The 20,027-nt window shown below is 33.6% G+C and overlaps 3 protein-coding genes across 4 annotated transcripts; 2 read left to right on the top strand and 1 right to left on the bottom strand.

Annotated features, from left to right (window-relative positions):
- Positions 1-1,133: 1,133 nt before the first annotated feature.
- Positions 1,134-3,792, top strand: LOC105247844 (Werner Syndrome-like exonuclease). Its single transcript, XM_011252243.3, has 6 exons — positions 1,134-1,307; positions 1,793-1,944; positions 2,530-2,754; positions 3,025-3,166; positions 3,280-3,381; positions 3,607-3,792. The coding sequence occupies exons 1-6, from the start codon at positions 1,221-1,223 to the stop codon at positions 3,655-3,657; spliced, it is 759 nt and encodes a 252-aa protein (XP_011250545.1). The 5' UTR covers positions 1,134-1,220; the 3' UTR covers positions 3,658-3,792.
- LOC105247846 (putative lipoyltransferase 2, mitochondrial) lies at positions 3,760-4,513 on the top strand. Its single transcript, XM_011252244.3, has one exon. It carries the CDS (start codon positions 3,780-3,782, stop codon positions 4,485-4,487), a length of 708 nt encoding a protein of 235 aa, XP_011250546.1. The 5' UTR covers positions 3,760-3,779; the 3' UTR covers positions 4,488-4,513.
- Positions 4,514-5,037: 524 nt separating this feature from the next.
- LOC105247847 (ectopic P granules protein 5 homolog) lies at positions 5,038-19,229 on the bottom strand. 2 transcript variants are annotated; one of them, XM_011252245.3, is made up of 30 exons: positions 18,716-19,229; positions 18,249-18,494; positions 17,445-18,155; positions 16,397-17,218; positions 15,979-16,201; positions 15,537-15,709; positions 15,206-15,346; positions 14,765-14,925; positions 14,388-14,517; positions 13,622-14,166; positions 13,303-13,480; positions 12,902-12,925; positions 12,380-12,607; positions 12,135-12,298; positions 11,841-12,026; positions 11,570-11,693; positions 10,970-11,497; positions 10,541-10,683; positions 10,218-10,395; positions 9,873-10,070; positions 9,666-9,797; positions 9,305-9,541; positions 8,992-9,175; positions 8,314-8,873; positions 7,942-8,111; positions 7,620-7,828; positions 7,263-7,508; positions 6,945-7,161; positions 6,573-6,782; positions 5,038-6,490 (listed from the first exon to the last, which is right to left on the bottom strand). In XM_011252245.3, exons 1-30 carry the CDS (start codon positions 18,731-18,733, stop codon positions 6,139-6,141), a joined length of 7,638 nt encoding a protein of 2,545 aa, XP_011250547.1. In that variant the 5' UTR covers positions 18,734-19,229; the 3' UTR covers positions 5,038-6,138. The 2 variants fall into 2 exon arrangements, with proteins under 2 accessions (XP_011250547.1, XP_011250548.1); XM_011252246.3 differs by lacking the exon at positions 12,902-12,925.
- Between the last annotated feature and the right edge of the window lie 798 nt (positions 19,230-20,027).

Raw genomic sequence — 20,027 nt, 5'->3', positions numbered from 1 at the left:
ATAAAAAGTTAAAAATTGGCAAGATATATCTTTAAAGTTACTTTTCTTTTAATGATTTTAGACGCGGTAATATTTTGTGCAATTTTTTTTAAATTTGAATTTCGTGATTTTAAATATCGTGTCCATTTTCAAAGTAAAATCTATTATTCCCGTGTCTAGTGATTTATGAGAGAATTTGACTTTAAAATTTGATCATTAATTAATTGAGAAAAAATATTACTTTATTACTATTGTGCCCTAATTTTTATTTAAGTGAATGATAAAATTTGTAAAGAAAAGAGCAAACGACTATCACGGATTCTCATATGTCATGAGATACCGTATATGAATGTATGTATATTATAAATAATAGCAGTGAAATAGCTAGCTAGGCAGCGACAAATCTTTACAATTTAGATAGAATGAGAAAAAGATTTTCTGTGTGTGTGTATGTCTGTGTGTATGTGCGAAAAGATAAGATGAGTGAGAGAAGAAACAAGTACTGTCAATACGTAGAAGATTTAAAGTAAGCCATCTGTAAGCATGTTATCATTAAAATTAGAATCATTATATATGTATATTCGTATCAGAGCAGAGGAAGAGAATATATAATATTTAAGTAATATATATAAATAATAGAATGATTAACTTTGACATCATTCAAAGTCTTATTTAAATAAATTCGAAAAAGAAATTGTATATGTGTATATATATATATATATATATATATATATATATATATATATATAATTTATTGTATATACATATGTTGCCTTTAATATAAAATGTAATTCCGGAATTTAAGTAGATATTTTTTTGCGCATGCATATTCTATCGTTTTCAGCATTTGTAGGAAACAAAAAGAAAAATTAAATGACGTTGACTACACCAGGAAAACTTTAAAGGTGCAATTTCATTGACGCTAAAAAGTAGCGTCAACCATTGGTTGAACAAAGAAGCAACTACTTATTTCTTTGTTTAACCAATGGTTGACGCTAAAAAGTAGCGTCAATGAAATTGTACCTTTAAATATTTGAACCAATCAGAATAAAGAACTTTGCACTTTTTGTTCTGATTGGTCGAACGTTTCGAAGCATTTTTAGCGCATGCTATCTATATACATAAAAGTTTATGATTTAAAAGTCTACGTTTTCTCAATCGTAGTTGTTATTGGACACTCGAGTATTTGAAAATGCGCGCATGCGCAAATCGGAGGTGGATAAAATATAGAATTCAGTTGCATGTATTTTACGGAATCTAAAAAACATAAGAAAACGAAAGTGCTCCACTATTTTTTCGAAATGAACACACGTGCCAAAGAAAGAAATGTTAGTATACCTATTATTTCGCATTTTTATTTCTTTATTGCTTATATATAACTTTGAGAGTAAGTTCGTAGATATGCAAAGCAGATCTTGCAATTTACGAGAAGAGTTCCTAAATTGATTTAGTTCATGAACGCATTTCTACTATGAATTAGTAGAATCTGTGAACGAAACATTTTTCGATGTTTTGAAGTCGATTTTTTAATGTTTTTATAATTGCAAACCAATTTCGCTATAGAATGTTCTTTTTTCTACTTAGACGTTAGAACATTCTCATTCGGAGACATATTTTTATAGTATGAAATTTTCAAGATGTCAAGATATGTTCAAGATATGTTGAAACGAATGAAAATGGAAAGATTTTAACGTGTAATATAATTGTCTATGCATTTTAACTCATTCTATATTCATATCTATATATTCTATCATTTAGTATTATATTAATTTAATTTTTTTTTTAATTATTTTTGATTTCTATTCTTTAACAGCAAAAGTGTACACATTCAAGTAATATACAACACCAGTCGAATCAACATCACATTGATAAAACGTGTGAAAAATATCCTCCAATTGTCTTTGAAGGTTGCATTCAATATATTACTGAATTTGTTGATTGTGCTTTTGTATGCAATAATCTCACGTGAGTATGAATCAATCATGCGAGTATGAATAAATGTAGGATATTTTTAAAGAGGAAAATATATAGATGATATTTTTGTTGAAGCATTTAATGAAAAACTGTCAAGAAATTGGCAAGAAGAATCTTATTGAAATTAGTATTTATTATGATAAAAATGTGTTTTTTTAATGAGATTTTTTTTCGAAATTTGAAAGTTATTTATATTTTTTTAAATAAAATAATAGCTGACAGAAGTAAAAATTCGACCTTGTATCATATAACTTTCAAAAATAATACATTTGAGAAAAACAAGATTTAAAACTTCCCTTTTTGGTTTAAAAACTCTAAATAAGTTTGATAAAATTTATTTTCTTGTTATAGTTCTTCCATTGAGTCAAATCATCTCTTTTTTACATATTTTTCTATATCAAAATAACAAAGTTATTGTGCAGATACTAAAGTTAAATAAAATATTTTCAATAAAAACAAAAATCTGCAATAGTATGAATGAGGACTATAGATGGAGCAAAAGAAAGAAAAAGAAACTATGAATTCAAAATAAAAATTTTAAAATACAAAGATTTTGATTTTCATATTCTTTTTCAGGGAAGAGATAAATCGTAGCAAGGAGAAGGTTGTACCACTAGGTTTTGATCTAGAGTGGCCTTTCAGTTTCCAAACTGGCAGCGGAAAGACAGCCCTGGTACAAATTTGTCCAGACGTTAATGTGTGTTACCTCTTACATATTTATTCTTTAAATAAATTACCAGCAGCCTTTGTTGAACTTCTCTGTCATCCAAAAGTCATGCTTGTTGGTGTTAACATTAAAAAGTAATTATTATTATATAAATTATTGTTACATAATATAATATATAATATAATAAATTATTTTTGGCAGTGATAAAGGCTATGAAAAACTAGTATTTAATATAAGAATTAGTTATTTAAGATCTGCAAAGTAATTTTGCGTCTTTATTTTAGGGATCAAAGATTAAACTCATCTGCTCAATTTTTTAATTTAAAATAGGACATCTTTTAATGTCAAATTATTTTTACATGATTTTTTTCCACACATAATATCATAAGTTTGTTATTTTATAGCGATCTACGGAAACTTGAAAGAGATTTTAAGGAGTTTCCTGCTCAGAAAATAGTGGATAATTGTTTGGATTGTGGGCCGTTTGCTAATCAACGCTTGCTGCGATCTGGTCGTTGGAGTTTAGAAAGATTGACGACTTTAGTGGTATTTTCTTATTATTTATGTATTGCTTTAACTGCAACTTGATAAAAATTAAGTAGTTGAATTAAGTTGAAGTAAAATTAAGATTGGCATAAATTTTTTTTCTGCGTATTTAGTTAAAAAAGAAAATCGACAAGAATCCCGAAGTGCGGAGGAGCAAATGGCACGTACAGCCCCTCAGTGACGCTCAAAAGATTTATGCAGCCACAGATGCTTATGTATGTGTAAATTAGTCAAGTCGATACAACAATAAAAAGCATCTAAAATAATATAGAAATGAAAAAACTGAAACATTAAAATGATGAAAAGTATCTTAAAATAAAAATAACAATATTAGAAAATTATGATCAACTTATAATGTGGAAATTAACAAAAGAAAATATTGAAGATTTAATTGCTAAAGAGTTTATAACATGTTTTTTAAAATAACCATTCCTTTGCAGGTATCCCTTTTGATTTATAGAGAACTTGAAAACTATGGAGAATTAGCTTGACCTAACTGATCATGACAAGTTTGTAACCAATAAAAGTTGATGATATATGAATTGATAATTGAATTTTAACGAAATTTCTCAGCTTTAAAGACTAGCTAATTCAACATCACAGAATCTACGAAATGAATCCACGAGTAAAAGTTTTATTAGCCGGTCGCTTATCATATGGGGTCGGTTTACATTTACAAAAGACTTTGTCGGATCATCATCACAAACATTTAACCAAATCAGCGAATACATTAGTACTCCTAGAACACGAACCGGTATACACGGTGGGAATTCGAAAAGGAGTATACACGGAGGCAGACGAGAAAAAATTGAGGAGCCTCGGCGCGGATTTCTGGAAGACGAATCGTGGCGGACTTATCACCTTTCATGGACCCGGCCAACTGGTAGCTTATCCGATACTCGATCTGAAGCAATTCCGTACAAGCATTAAATGGTACATACGCCAGGTGGAACATACGGTGATACGCGTGTGCGCCGAACTCGGCATTAAGGCCATGACTTCGCCACACACTGGAGTTTGGGTCGGCGATCGCAAAATTTGCGCAATAGGCGTCCATGGCAGCCGTTATATTACTACCCATGGCCTCGCACTCAACTGTAACATTAATCTCGGGTGGTTCGAACACATCGTACCATGCGGTATCGAGGGCAAAGGTGTAACCAGCATTTCTAAGGAGCTAGGCACGGACATAACGGTCGACGACGTGATACCGATCTTTCGAAGCGCTTTTAGCGAGCATTTTGAATGTGAGCTAATTAATTATTCGTCCAGCGAGGCTTCGCAGCTATTGCGAGACGCGCATAATGTTTTAAGAATATAATAAATAAATAATTAATCCATTTAATATTTTTAGAAATAAAGAGATTCGTGAATTTTTTTTAACAAAGTTGTTCTCAATTATAGCATTGCTCTTGAGTTTGTTAAAATTCTCTCTCTCTTCCTTATTTCTAAATCCTTTAAAATTTCGAACTTTTAAATGTAATAAAACTTGATCAAATCAGTCCATATTGTGATTAAATATTTTTAAAAATTCGAATTTGATTATCAAAAAATAGTATATTTCGTGATTAGTTTTAATTTCAATTGCTTAAATTACTCTACATTTTTAAATTTTGTTACATTATTTTCAAAATTTTTAAAAATTTTAAACAAGTAAGATTAAAATCTAATTTTTTACTAATATCATTAAATTATGACGTAAAAAGCGAGAAATCGAATGAATTTTTGAAATATATTGAAATAAATTCTTTTTACATGTTTAATTTATAATTCGATTTTCATAGATTGATATATATATATATATAACTATAACTATTAATAAATTACCTGAAAGTCCATTTTCGCTGGAAACGACAATGCAACACACGCACTTCAGTGTGTATACTCGTTTATTTAACTTAGGATAAAAAGTGAATCTTTGTAAATCTTACAACAGCAATTTAGAAGCATTCAGTGTTAATATGATAATCTTATATCGATAATTATATTTTAACCATTTCTTATGATATAAAGATTTGAAAGATTCATTCAATTAATCGATTCTGTAATTATTGATTGACAATTATTGTGCCTGAATGATTATTTCGATTACGATTTAAAATATTAGCCGTGAAAAAATATTAATCACAATTGTGTTATAGAAATTTTAACGCAGTGTGTAAATATAAATCAAACATTTCAACATGTAATGTACAATATGTAAATAGGTAACAAAGCATCCGCAATGCGAGTATAGTGCATAGGAAATTTTATGTCACAAACAATTTATTCTTAAACATTATTAATTATATAAATATTGTCGACAACCTAAATCAATGTGCGTTTAAATTGAATGCATCTTAAATTTTATGTTTTAAATTAAGGAAAAAGATAGACTTCATATGGCTAAAAAATCGATGCAAATCTAAAAAGTTTAAATAACAAAACTTATTTTAAGCTTATAATTACGCAATTAAATTAAAGATTGAAATTGCATTGCATCTTTGTACATTAAGGAATCAGGATTCCACTGGATATTAATATCCGTAAAAACCCGATAAAAAATATCCACGATTAATATATATAATATATATACATATATAATAAACAATTGTAATGTATTCGTAATCTCTCTTTGATTCTAATATAAGCATTCGATTTAAACGCGTTATTATTTGGTGAGATCTATATAGCGACAGGCATTCGACCTTCTGTCTTGCAAGTTTCCAAGTGATTCAATCGCTATAGAAAGTTTTGATAAAATATTCGATGTCTCTCAAATTTGTACGGTCTTACAAATCTTCTAAAAGAGCTTCGAAAATCTTAAAACATTGAAATCAATCGCAAGGAATCAAGAATACTTGAAAATCTTGAAAGACTTGATAAAATAGCTCTGAAAACTTTTGTTCGAGAAAATTTGTGTCATATAATCGCATTGAAGCAATTTGAAAGGTCACATCAGCCCGTCGCTAAGTCAAAATATAAAACTAGTATCACTCTGTCAACACGTGAAGATATCTTTGATTGTAAAGCTCCGCGGTGAGAGCTCCAATAATCTCGACAGCATTGTGAAGGGAATTAGCAGAATCTCTAATGAGTCTGATAGCTCTCTCCACATCTCCCCGTAGTTCCGCGTATTGCTTATTCATCAGGATTCCCTCCAAGCTCTGCATGGCCTTTACAGCTTCCACGCTAGGTCGAATCTCCATTGTATCCGGATCGGTTGATCGCGAAGGCGCCACGCCAGGTGAATGAGGTGTGTATCTTACTAGTTGCTGATCAGACTTGGATTCCGGTAATTGCGCTAGGCAGTAAACGGCTGTGGCGCGACTGAGGAATTTGCATCTATTTGAGAAGATTTAGTGAATGATTAAAAGATTAATCCAAATGCAGAACATATGATTATATAGCGCATCATAGCTCATACCGCACAGTGAGCTGAGAGCCTTTTCTTAATCCAATAGCTCCTAGAATACCCCATCCTTGTCCCACATCGTCTGCTACGGTTAACAACGCTCGTGCTAATCCCTTTAAGGCTCTAGCAGCGATTACTGTATTCTCGCTATATTGACATTGCCTGTAAGCCAATTCGCATGCTTTCGCCCATAGCAGAGGCAATTTCTCCTCTACGATGTCTCTGAATAAATAAAATTCAATACTAATGTCGATTTCTTTGTAACATTTTCTAGGAATAAAAATTAATGAAATTGTATATTAAATAATCACCTTGGATGCATGTAAAAATATTTTCTCGTTACATCTAGTTAATTTTCTTCGCGCTAATAATCATCGGACTTACGTAGTTTTAATAGCGCTGATCCAGTCTACTAGATTAATCAATAGCATGCCTTCCTCTCGGATGTCCCTGCAGGATGGAAGTCTCTTTAGCAATACAGAGTAAAGGGCCAACAACCTTCCCTCAGACACCAATACCGATTCTAATGGCGGTTGACGGGGTATCACGGACTGCAAGACTGTCAGCACTGACGCCCACGTGGGCCGAACGTCTTCCGTTACTAAAACGAAATAGAAACGTCATTAATACTTTGGAACTAAATCTGTAGCATAAGATGAAAAACACGAATTTTTATATGAAAGTAATCGATCGGTTGTTTACCGTTATATTTAAAATAAGCTTCCAACGCGGCCTCCATAAGATGGCCCAGAGTGGATGAGGAAGCTACTGCCATTCCGATCACTCTTAATACGCCCATCAGCACCGGACTGCTAGCTGTTCGATCTAGGAGCCATGCCGTCCAACTGCTACGAAGATGATCGACCAATACTACGCTTTGATTGATTGAGTGCAAAAATTCAGTGATCAGCAGACCGGCCTCAGCAACCTGTTGCGATTCGGAGACGGCTAAAGAGAAAGAAAAAAGTAAAGAAAAAGAAATTACATTAGTTACTTTGTTTTCTTTAATCAAAGCTGTCAAAGATGAATCACTCCAAAAGTTTATATCTAGATATTTACTGCTGGTGATGACAATCTCCATATCGTCGAGCATCCGCGACAACGTATTGGTGAATACTTTGCTATTGGTTGACAAAAGAGACTTGTGTCGTGTGGTACAATTGATCAACAATTTTACCATAGAACGTACGTACATCTGTCGTTTCTTCAAAGTAGTGGGATGAAAATGTTTCACTGTAGGGTCGTAGGCCGCCGCTATTTTCAATAAACTGTATATAACAAATAATTATTTTCATAATTGATGTAATATACATATTAAACATATTAAACATATTACACATATTAAATGATTATGCATGAATATACTATATATTAGTCTCACTTGTTAATAGCTACATCGATGGCGTGAGCCTGGTCCTTGCCTAGGCCTAAAATTACTCTGGGGTCGCAGCTCATCACGTGCCAATTGATCACTTGGTCATACGCCGCGGCGTCTATTAAGTGCCACGAAAAGCTCTCGGCTTCCGTAACCAACTGCACCGCTTTCTCATTCTGAAATATTATAATCAGTTTTTCAATGAAATATTATAATCCGTTTTTCAAGTTCATTTTTCTCCAATAATCATTGCAATGACTTCATATTCTTGAAATTCTTACTCTTTATTTTTAGAAATTAGATATTATTTTTCTTTTTATCATTCAGAATTTAATTTCTTATTTCTCGAATTTTATTTTTTATTCTTTCTGTTCTAACCTGTCTGACGTTGGGTTCATTCGATAGCTTCACCAGCAAGTTAAGCAAACAGATGTGCATCCTGGCAGCAATTTGCAGAGATTGCGTGGCTATCAACTCATTGATCCAGGCGGACCAATTGATACAGGTGAAGACACTTCCGAGAAACAAGTGGCAGTCTGGTAGATACTGATCAATAACTCTAATCATTAACTCTATATCGTTGGAGGCAGGGTAGAAGCGATCCCACGGAAGGGACAGCAAGTTTCCATGCACCACATTCAGCACGTGATCTTTGACGGATACGTGGGCATAATTGGATACGTAAAATTGCCACACGAAACTAAGAATCTTACTCGACGCTGGCATAGTGTCGACGATGAAACGGATGCACTCGGCAAACATTGCCATTGTCCGATTCGCATATGGACCATCGGTGATGATCCATGGCAGCAACACCGATCTGTCGTCCGTCAACTGCTGGATCCACGCAGCCGTAGGCTCCCGCAAATTTCTCGTCCAATACGGGGTAATCCATGGAGCGTACATTTCGCTTAATACTGGCCAGATCTTTTCGCACACTGAAAGAACATTGGCGTAAGAATAATTTTCTTTTTTTTGTTGCACATAAGGTTCGAATAGTTATATAGCAAGATTTCAAGATTCCAAAGATTCATAGTTCTAAGAATATCGACTCACATTGATCTGCAAGCGATCCTCGATCAGCCTGAAGCGTCAATACGACCAAGGCGTGGCCGACCATACCCAGAAATATAGTCAGCGGTTCATTGTAAATTCTGTACTTTGGATAAAGGCCGTACAATCCGTATTGCAATCTTTCCTTCATGAAATGCCTGCTTAAGAGTACAGCAGTGTCGTGCATCTGTGAAATACGGTACGAAAATATCATGATATTATCTAACTCTAATGAAATTTATTATTACTTCTACAACAAAACGCAATATTTTTCTTTTTGTATAAAAATAATTATTTTTGATGATAAAATTGAAACCTCTTGGCGAGATAATAGCCTTTGCTCCGTGGCATAATGTCTGATTTCGTCTCTGATCTTAGAAGCATATATCGGTGCAATGTTCTTTGGCTTGCCGCTGAGGGCTCCTAGCAAATCACGCCAAACATCTAGCGACAAATTCTGGCTCTCGGATCCTTTAAGTACTGCGCTCAACACTTCACCGTAGTGTTCAGGGAACTCGTGTAGGAGAATGAGTCGGAGATGATTCCGAAAGAGCTGCAGCGATAATACAATTAAAATTTTATAATTACTTGTAATTATGTGTTGTAATTATTTGTACTTTTCGTTTTTTTCTGTTAATTAAAATGAGTATCCTAACGAAGATAAAAATAATTCTCACTTCATGCAACATCAGCTTCTCTTCTTCGGGATTCAGACCGATGTTATACAACGCTTTAGAAATTAGATCTATGAAAGTAGATCTTTCGCTTAATCGCGGACGGCGATAATTCAACCAGCTACCGACGTCAAACTATAATAGAAAGAATAATCCATTAATCATAAAGATGAAATAAAAGATAATTTCCTTACGCTCGATTCTCTCTACCTTTGAGAGCAACACAAAGCACAAGTCAACATTTGATCCGGTGGATAATTCTACGACGGTTTGATACATTTGCAAGAACGTGTTGGCTCCACCAGCGACGGGCGTGAAATGTGGTCCCAACAAACCCCCGAGATTAGGTCTCTGAATGATTGTGCTCAGCAATTGTGGACCTTGAACTTCTTCACCACTGATGAATAACTAAAACAGAACAGAAATCTTTCACAGCACATTTCGAGATTAAAATATTTTTTTCGATATAGTCATGCTTAGATCTATTCTATGTTAACAAATTGATATGTAAAATTATGACTTTGAATTGATGAACATTTTATATTCCACATATACCTGACCCAACTTCTCCAAACAAGTGGTAATGAGCTGTTTCGTAGAAGGACATAATGCCGCTTCTTCCGTGTAGAACTCCACCAGATGATAAAACAGTTTGACTCCGCTCTCCTGCACCTTGCGGAGTATCGCAGTATTTTCGTTAGTGCGACTAATAGTTAATTCATGCTCTAACATTCTGAAAGATGCGAATATTTAAGAACTTGGGAAAAAATAATTGTACAATTTCCTACTGTGCTATGGAGATAATTTTAAAATGTGATAACTATATAATTATAGCATTAGAATATATATTTTAGAATCAATCGATTAAACTAACTTACGCGATTAAATGATCGATGAAGACACAACCAAGAGTAACTTTGCTGGGTGGCGGTTGACTAGCTTTCACTAACAGATTCTCGTATTCAGCTCGATTCTGAGTTATCATGTGATCCACACCTTCGCTGACATGAGCTTCTTCAACCTATATGCAATTTTAAAAGTTCTGCTTAAAACTTTATGAACATACATCTAATTATTTATTCAGATCAAGAATATTAAGTATTAAAGACATCAACACACATTTATAAATAAATATATAAATATATAAAGTATATAAATTATGTGGTGTGTATATATATATAAAAATCTTTTTAATAAATTTAAATTTAATATCCAATTTTTTTTCAATTAATATTCAATATTTGATATTTAATATCTAGATTAAAGAAACGATTGTATTTTTTATAAATTGCTATTTCCAATCGTACTGTAATCTTGATAATCGCAGGGCCTGCACAATGCACTGTGGGAGGCGTGCCCGACCTCGAACGTCTCTGACCGGACGGCGCTGGATCGCAAAGGGCATGTAGAGTCACGTGGTTCTCATAGATCCGGTAAAGAGTCGGGACTAGTTCGAGGAAGCTGCAATCTACCGCGGTATGTTCAGATATCATGAGATTGTAGGTTTGCGCATAGTCAAGGATGACTCGGAGATGCGGCTTGACTAGATTGATGACAGTAGCGGAGTTGTAGAGACACTCTCTGGCTACACAGCCTAATACTGGTTGATTACGACTCAAGGATGGTGGCGAAAGCGGTGATTCGTAGACATTTAGCCTGCGAAAAATTCTGTGAAGCGGTTTGATCGATTCCACAGTGCTTGCTGAAGAGGATTGGGATCTCTGAATTCCTGATTGACTTTCGGGATCGCGAAATATCGCACGTTCCCATTCGCGTACGGCCTTCAATTGACTTTGCTGCACCGTCCAATAGTCGATATATTCCAACCAAAGAGTCTAAAAATTGACGAAAGTAATGGCGAAGATGTATAATAATTTGGGACTCTTTGATGTACAAGTTTAACTTACTCGATCTCCTTGCACTAGCAAAATTAGCCTTTGTGACATATATTGCGGTGGCAGGGCCGGAAGATAAAGTCCCGGTTCCTGAAGACGGGGTTCTTCTAGCCAGAGACTCAGTGTCTTGTAGAACCTGCAATAAATAAATGAATATATATATATATATATATATATATATATATTCATTTATTATATATATATATATATATATATTTATTTTTTTTCCAAAGACATCTTTAAGAAAAGTATTTTGCTCGACTGATCCAATATATTCGCTCACTTTGCTGTACTGAGATAAAATACACGCCGTTCATCCGTGATTGGTTTTCCATTGTCAGTGTCTTTCTCCCCTTTGAGTTGGAAATGTTCTGTCGTTTCATGCAACCGTTTCTTCAGTTTCTTCAAGTAGCTTAGATTTATCATCCCTTCAAAAAACTTTTCTCCGAACCCACCTTTATCCATTGATCTAGAACAATTCAAAAATAGAAACAAATTATATACATTTGTTTTATATATTGTATAAAATTACTGTGCTAATTTCTATTGTAAAGTATAAAATAATAGTAATAATCACCCCGATACAGTAGAAGTTCGTGCGAGGAATAAACTAAAAAAATTTTGCCACAAGAGAGGCAAGATCGGATGATCCAAAGGTGTATCAAGGGCCTGTTGAGACCAACGGTAAATAGCTAGATTGTTTATTCCGAATGGAGTTATCTTCACCGTTGCACAGGCTCTCTGAAAAAAAATTCGTAGCGATTATAAAATTTTATTTATTTATAGCATATAGTAATAATCTTTATACAGTTGATCTTAAACCTTGAGAGCAGTGTCCAGAGATATTTTGGATTGCATAGACAGTTCTCGCAGGATCTCACGCCAAAGTCCGGTTTTAAGCTCCCTGTCATATTGCTCCGTCAACAAGATCTGATAAGCGAGCCATATCGTTTGAACGGTTCCACCAAGGAGACTTGTCGAATTGGAAGATCCCGTTGCCCAGCTCAAAAAAGACCCGAATGATCCCGGCGCTCTAGTGGACGATATACTCTACAAGAATCGCACATTTAAATCGTATGAATAAATGCATATATTAGTTATTATTAGTGTTAAGAAGTTTTAAAAAATTACATGTATTACTTTATTATAACAAAAATTACTTTTTTAATTATTAATATATTATACATATTTATTAATCATGTATATATTTATTAATTATTATATTGATAATTTATAATATTTGATAAAATAAATATAATATATAATTATTTGTGTGATAAATTTTATTACATATATATATAATATTAAAATCTAATTATATGAATTAATTCTTATGTATCATACCTCGTTACTTCCATCTAAAGCAAACTAACAAAATTGATATTTCGTTAAAATTATGAAGTAATATTTTATTGTAAAATTACACTGTTATTTAACCTTTTATAAGAATATATACAGAATATACTCGAAATTGCACAAAAAGATGACAAAATTTTTTCACATAAGGCATTAAAAATTGTAAAAAAAATTTTTTACTTTTATTTTCAATTTTTATTTTTGCATCACATCTTCACTTAGTTTATATCACAATTTTTGATATTATACACCTTTTGTATATATGCATTCTTTGCTAATTCTAAAATCACTCTCGCCACCTTTGTACATATATACAATTATACCATCTATATAATATTACCATCTTTGTACATATATACAATTATATTACACTTAGATAGATTACTTACACAGAAAAGATTTTGAAACATGTTCTCCATCGTCATCCTAGTTTCTAAGTGAAAGAACGCTGCACGGATCACAGTGTCCATCAAATACATTACGCTATGATCCTTGTTCCAATCCTGAACAAGTGTCAACACATTCAACCACAGATGCACGAATCGTTCCGGGCTATTTAAGCAATACCTGTGACAAATATGTATAAATAATAATTACCTTCAAGTATTTACAACTGTATGAATTTATTCTCTTTTTTTTTTATTTTATTGCTCTTCTATTCCTATTATTAATTTCATTTTTATATCATATTAACTCATCCATGCGTACCGTTTGAAATAATATAAGTGAGATTCAATCATATTCGAGAACTGTCTGAGGATCGGGCCGGGAAATTCCGGGGCAATTAAATTCTTCGCTATCTTCATGTATGTCCGGTCGGCAGCGATGAGTGGCACAATCAAACTAACGAACTTGTCATTCTTCAATAACGAATCCGGACATTCGAGAAACAATGGTATCACACGATGCAAGCACACCAGCACTTGCTCATATTTGTAATAGCACTGTAAGGTTTGCAGCTGGCTGAAACCTTCGACGCAGATCAGTGGCACCGAGTGACCCCATAGAGTCATCAATACGGAGGCGTAGCAGGCGATCGGCTGTTTCTCACGTACTCCTTTCGCTAAAATTTCCAAGGTGGAATTTGATTCCATATCGGGCACGCAAGCAAGACCTTCGGCCGGATTTGAAATGGTATTTTGGCATACGGATTCCGAACGATCCAGTTGATGTAATCTCAGTCTATTCATCATCTCCCATGACCACAAGCTGAACGCCTGCTCGCTGTTCTGCGGCCTCACCATCGAAGATACCTAATCGAAACAAAATCGAAAACAAACTTTAACTCTTATTCGCTTTGATATTTATGGATAATCTATTTTATGGCAATCTCTAGTTCATTCTTAATCTTAACATTAATTTTCAAATGTTGATAAAACTAATGCTAATGCTTATCTTGATATGTATTAAATTTAAATAAAAGTGATATTTGATCAATCTCTTATTTTCACTTTTTCTATAATCGACGACTCACCTGCTTTACACCTTCTGCTAAAAGCGAGGCCGTCTGCATAGGAGTGTCGGGCACATATTTCATCATAAGCTCGACAATTAATAACGCCACTTGTCGATGTAGATCAATTGGAAGATACAAATTGTCATTTCTATATTAAGGAGGAGTTATGCACAGTCATATAAATTATCAATAATTTTGAATTTACAATTATGACTTCAATTCATTAGGAAATAAAGAGAATACAGGATACTTGAGTAGATTAAAAATTAATAAAAAACAGCAAAGTGTGAACATATTGAAAAATTTAAATATTCTATATAAAAAGAGTAAATGTTTTTTTAATCTTTCAAAAATGAAATTTCTGCAAAAGTATCGAAAGCATTGGCGCAACTTACGCGTCAAGATCCCAATTCAAATGTGAAAGAATCAATCGAGCCAAATGATTTTCGGATGAAGTCAAGGGATACTGATGTAACCAAGTGGACAAAATTGCCATGTCCTGCTGTTGTGGAGCCCACATTCCTATCTTTAGTTCCGTAAACAGATATAAACTCAACTGAAATCATTAAAAAACGATTATTATTATTTGTAAATTTATTTTAATAATAATAAATTTATTTTTAATAATTAACTATTTATATTATTACATGAGTAGTATTTTCTTATAATTTTCTTATAATATCATTATAATTATTTTAAGAAGTTTTATAATAAATGTTAATAAGAGAAAGCTTTCGCTCCTCTTTCTAATGATGAGTTGTAAGACTTTATTATAACATAAAAATTTACATTTTTATGATTTTATTTATATTTATATAAAAATTATTATTTTATACCTTCCCGACTGATACAAAATTGTCCTTTAATTTGTGCAAGATGTCAGACAGAAGAGTAGGATATTTACTCGTCAAATTCGATAAAAGTGATCTCGCGTCCTTCGAACAGGATTCTTGAGTTTTCTCACTGAGAAATCCAATCTGTAATTCAGTTTATTAAATTCGATAGTTAAAGAATTAAATATCTAAATATGCATCATATTTCAAAGATATTTGTGAAATGTAGAAATTATTGTAATTTTTCTTATTTATAAATAGATTATCTCGTCATTATAATAATAATAATAGAGATTATTTGATCGATTCATTGAATATGTATTTGTTAGCATACTTGAAACAGATCGATTGTGGCTGTTCTCACGAAATCGTAGTCCTTCTCGGCTCTCGCCATGGCCATATTAGCAAAGGTTGTTAACAGAAAATAAGACTCGTCACCTGGCATATTGCCCAATTTTTCTTCAAACTGCTTATGAAGTTCGCGACAACTTAATTCTGTTTCCCAGTCTGCAATATCAAAAATATTGTTGTTATTAATATTGTAATGTACTTTTAAATGGAGGTCAAAAAATTTGTGCGCAAATATCAAAAAGAAAGCAATGCAGAAGGAAATGCAGAAAAAGATAAACAAATAATCATAAAGACAAAATAATAAAAGAGAAAAAAAAGATTTGACTTTTAAAATTCAACTAAAGAATCATTTATTATCTTATACTTTACAATTTGTTATTAACATTTAGTTATTACTTTATTGTGCTTTATTGCTCTTCACTTACCTGAGACTGACATATTTGATGTTGCTACATCATCAATTGTAGAATCAGTATGCAGAATATAGAAAATGTGCCACAAAGTAGTCGATGATATAATGTGATATGGGATTGCTGCGAGATATTGCCAGGCTCCTAAACGTCTCGACGAAAATATGCACAGGATTGCTCTCAGGAAAAAGCAATCATATTCAATTTGCAGTTTCAACAGCATCGATTCGTCAGTTACCTGTGTAACAGTTATATAGTTAAAAAAAAAAAAGAATTAAAAAGTTATATAAAGAAGTAATATTCATTTAAGTTTTTACTGAAAAAACTGAATAAAAATTGATAAGAAGTAAAGCATATGTCTTTATATATAATTAATTCAGTATAATTTTATATAATTCTACAAATTCGCGAAAGATAATTGCGTTCTATGTACCTGGCTTCTATCAAAAGCCTCCCATTGATCGCTAGCGTATTGAACGACGTCTCTGATCAACGCGCTGAGTCTTTTTGCCAACTGTCTATATCGCGGCGAGTCGTAAGTCTTCAGACCCTGCTTCAAAAGTCTGACGAGCACAGTATAGAACGCGAAGAGGCGCAACATGTGATGATCCGTGATGACGTTCTCCTCCTGCTCGTATTTGTCATTCTGACATCGAATAAATAGCACCTGCTCGAAGAGCCTGTTTAATGGAATCTGATTGAGAAGGGAAATCAAATCGCTCTCGAAGAGATTGGCGCCGACATTGGCAATGTCTTCATCTTCTTCGCCCTCTTCATCCAGCATCACCCATACCGTATCCCCTGGACTACTCGTGGTATCCTGCAAGGATACCTGCACCTGTTCCAAAAACTTATCTCGATCTTTGATCGGTAAAAGAATCACCGCGATAGTGGCAATCATGTGATCGAGATATGGATCATTAAAAGGCGAGGAACTCAATCCAGAGACTTTCTGCGGTACTGGCACTTGTACAAACGACTTGGCCCAGTTCATCACGCCACCGGGACATCGCAGTATATGATTTAGTAGGAACAGGTGATCCTGCCATGTGGCGACTCTCAGAAGCACCGCCACTAGCTTTGACAGCCATTCTCTGGTGTCTGTGACAAATTTACCATCTTTAAGAACTCGACGTTGAAAGTTAAATAGAACTGTCACACACATCCTGAGTTCGATCAACTGCGGAGCCGTCTGAGACGGTGATTGCTCTGGTAGAAGATTTGCTGGAGCGGTCTGTGAAAGATTAGCAAACTCCTGAAAGAAAAAAATTTGAATAATAATCTTTTTCATCTTAAAAAAGATTAAGGAGATTGTAAGACTATTAGATTTTTGTATGTGTGCAAATTTAGTAACATATTACTTAGTTCATTTTTATTTAAATTAACTTAATTTAGCTTAGTTTTAGCTTATCATAACTTTGAGTCAAAAAAACCTTAGAATTTCTTGACACTCTAACAATTTTCAACAAAAGATAACTCACATTGAAACTTCTGGCAACTCTTTGCACATAATGTTCAATTTGCAGACGCAAGGACTCTGCTTCATAGCAATATAATGCTTGGCTATCGTGTAGAGTATCTTTGATGGCCGACAAGGTCCTGGAAAGTACTACCAGAGCTTGCTGATTAAAATGAGCAACCGAGTATTCATGGACGGCACTGACGGGATTGCCGTCTTGACATTCGCCATTTTCCGTCTCTGACGTTTTTTCCAAACACCAGAGTTGTTTCTGCGTTTCTCGACAGCTCTTCTTCAAACGCTCTAGCTCATAAGAGTTTACAATCAGATGGTTTCGTACTCTCAAATAACTCATCAATAGCTCGTGTAGCCTATGCTGCTGCCTCAATGGCCCGCATCTTAACTGAGTCTCTGTAAACTCAGTCACAAATGCATCCGCTAATGCTAATTCCTGGTTATGATATAAGGACATCAATTGCTGCTCTGTAAATGGTTTGACATCCTTCGATGTATTCAAAATTTCTTTTTTGCCTTCTCCAATCTCTGTTTGCTTCGATAAAGTGTTCTGACATGGAATCTTTGTTCTGATTAAATCCTGGGTATTTTGCGTCGATTGATTAAGTTCTTCGGGATTGATGGATTCATCTATTTGATTATTCAAAGTGTCATTGGATACTGAGTCAAGTTGAACAGCATCAGTTTCATCGTGAGAGTTGTCAGCTAACAACAATACCTGAAATATATAATCCATTTCAAACTACAATTAATTCAACCTAGTACAATGTATTACAGGTATCCTTGGTGAGATGTAGCCTTGTAAAATTACTTCGTTTGTTGTTTCAACTCGTAAATTACGCTCCTTTTCATAAGCTGCTTCTTCAGCAGCCTGCTTTTCATAAATGTCTGTGTCGATGGCAGCTGAATGTAATTCACTTTCTATATCTTCCACGGCTTCACCTTTGGGGTAATTTGTAGGTGATTCTCCAAGCAGGCACTCAAACTCCTCCAATGTAGGAGCATCTGGTATTTGATGCTGGAGGATTGATTGACGCAATCTGTCCCGTTTTTTCTTCTGGAAAACACAAGTATGAATTTGAATTTATATTATGATACATTGCTATTAATTCGTTCGTTTTTATTCATAATTTATAGTTCAATTATATAAATATATATTAATAAAATATGCATAAATATACAATAATAATTATTCGATTATAATCTGTTAATTCAAGCATGTCATTACAAGTACTAGAAAAGTAATGCAGGAAATACCAAACGAGAAAGCTGTCTTACCTGTTTCTGCTTCTCCATGGTGCATAAGTATCGCTATTTTAATTAATTGATATTGATTGATATAAATCACTGGATATCCTCGGTGTATCTCTAAAAAAACCTATTTGTAATAGATTTATAGTAGGTAGTAGATAAAGGATTATTGATAAAGGGAATCCAACGCAATGAAAATTATGATGTTTTGAGGATCAGAGCAATGTTGTAAAATGCATTCGTCGTCATCTTCATCATTGTCAATCAGTCGTTTGATCAAAACAAGGAATCAAAACTCACGACACTGTTTATGTCTCTATTTACGTCAAGTTGACCTCGACTAAACAATGGAATCGGTCCACTTGACGATTCGAAGCGATTTTAATTTTAATCGATTATCTGGAGATCCATCCAATCGCCAAACTGCGTTCGACTTGAAATTATCAAATGTTTGGAATGTTTAATTTATCGGAGAAAATAATCGGAATAAAGAATTGATCAATGTTTATAAAAATAAAAGTGTCTGGAATAATCAAGAGTAATATTGTGAATTGAAAGGACAGCTTTCTCCGGGATTTTCGTGCGCATGAGTGAATAAGTTATTGAACACGTGACCGACTTCAACAGACTCGTGCTAAGAGGTTACACACCGGGCTATTGTTGGAGAGTCCTGTATAAATTATCAGTATTTTTTATGTTATTATTTATGGTAAGAATATGCAATATTCATGCAATATATATCAACTGTTATATATTATAAGTATAAATGTATTACTATTTATATATATATGTACATTTTTAGAAACTTTGTTTCCGCATGAAGGATCTGATGGTATCCTTTATTACAAGAAAATATATACGTTACTAAAGCGTAATAGCGTCTGCTGACATTTGCGCTGTACGCATGCGTAATAATTATAAGAATCAGCTGATTCTCTCCATCGCGCACGGAATTGTACAGGCCGCAGCACACTTTTGCATAAGTGCATAACCATAAGCATAAGGAAATTGATTGGTCCCCAAGTATATGCATAAGAAAATGAACCAATCAATTTTCTTATGCTTATGATTATGCGCTTATGCAAAAGTGTGTGCTGCGGTCTTGTAGATGCATATGCGTAGCATAAAACCGTATGGACCAATGAGCATCGAGTATTAAGGTGCAATTTCATTGACGCTAAAAAGTAGCGTCAACCATTGGTTGAACAAAGAAGTAAGTAGTTGCTTCTTTGTTCAACTAATGGTTGACGCTACTTTTTAGCGTCAATGAAATTGCACCTTTAAGCCGCCATATTGACTTACTTAACATAATACTCGATGCTCATTGGTCCATACGGTC

This window comes from Camponotus floridanus, unplaced genomic scaffold (genome assembly GCF_003227725.1).
Source record: "Camponotus floridanus strain SB8 unplaced genomic scaffold, Cflo_v7.5 scaffold124, whole genome shotgun sequence".
In the NCBI taxonomy this organism is placed as follows: domain Eukaryota; kingdom Metazoa; phylum Arthropoda; class Insecta; order Hymenoptera; family Formicidae; genus Camponotus; species Camponotus floridanus.
This window is presented reverse-complemented; position numbering and strand designations above follow the sequence as displayed.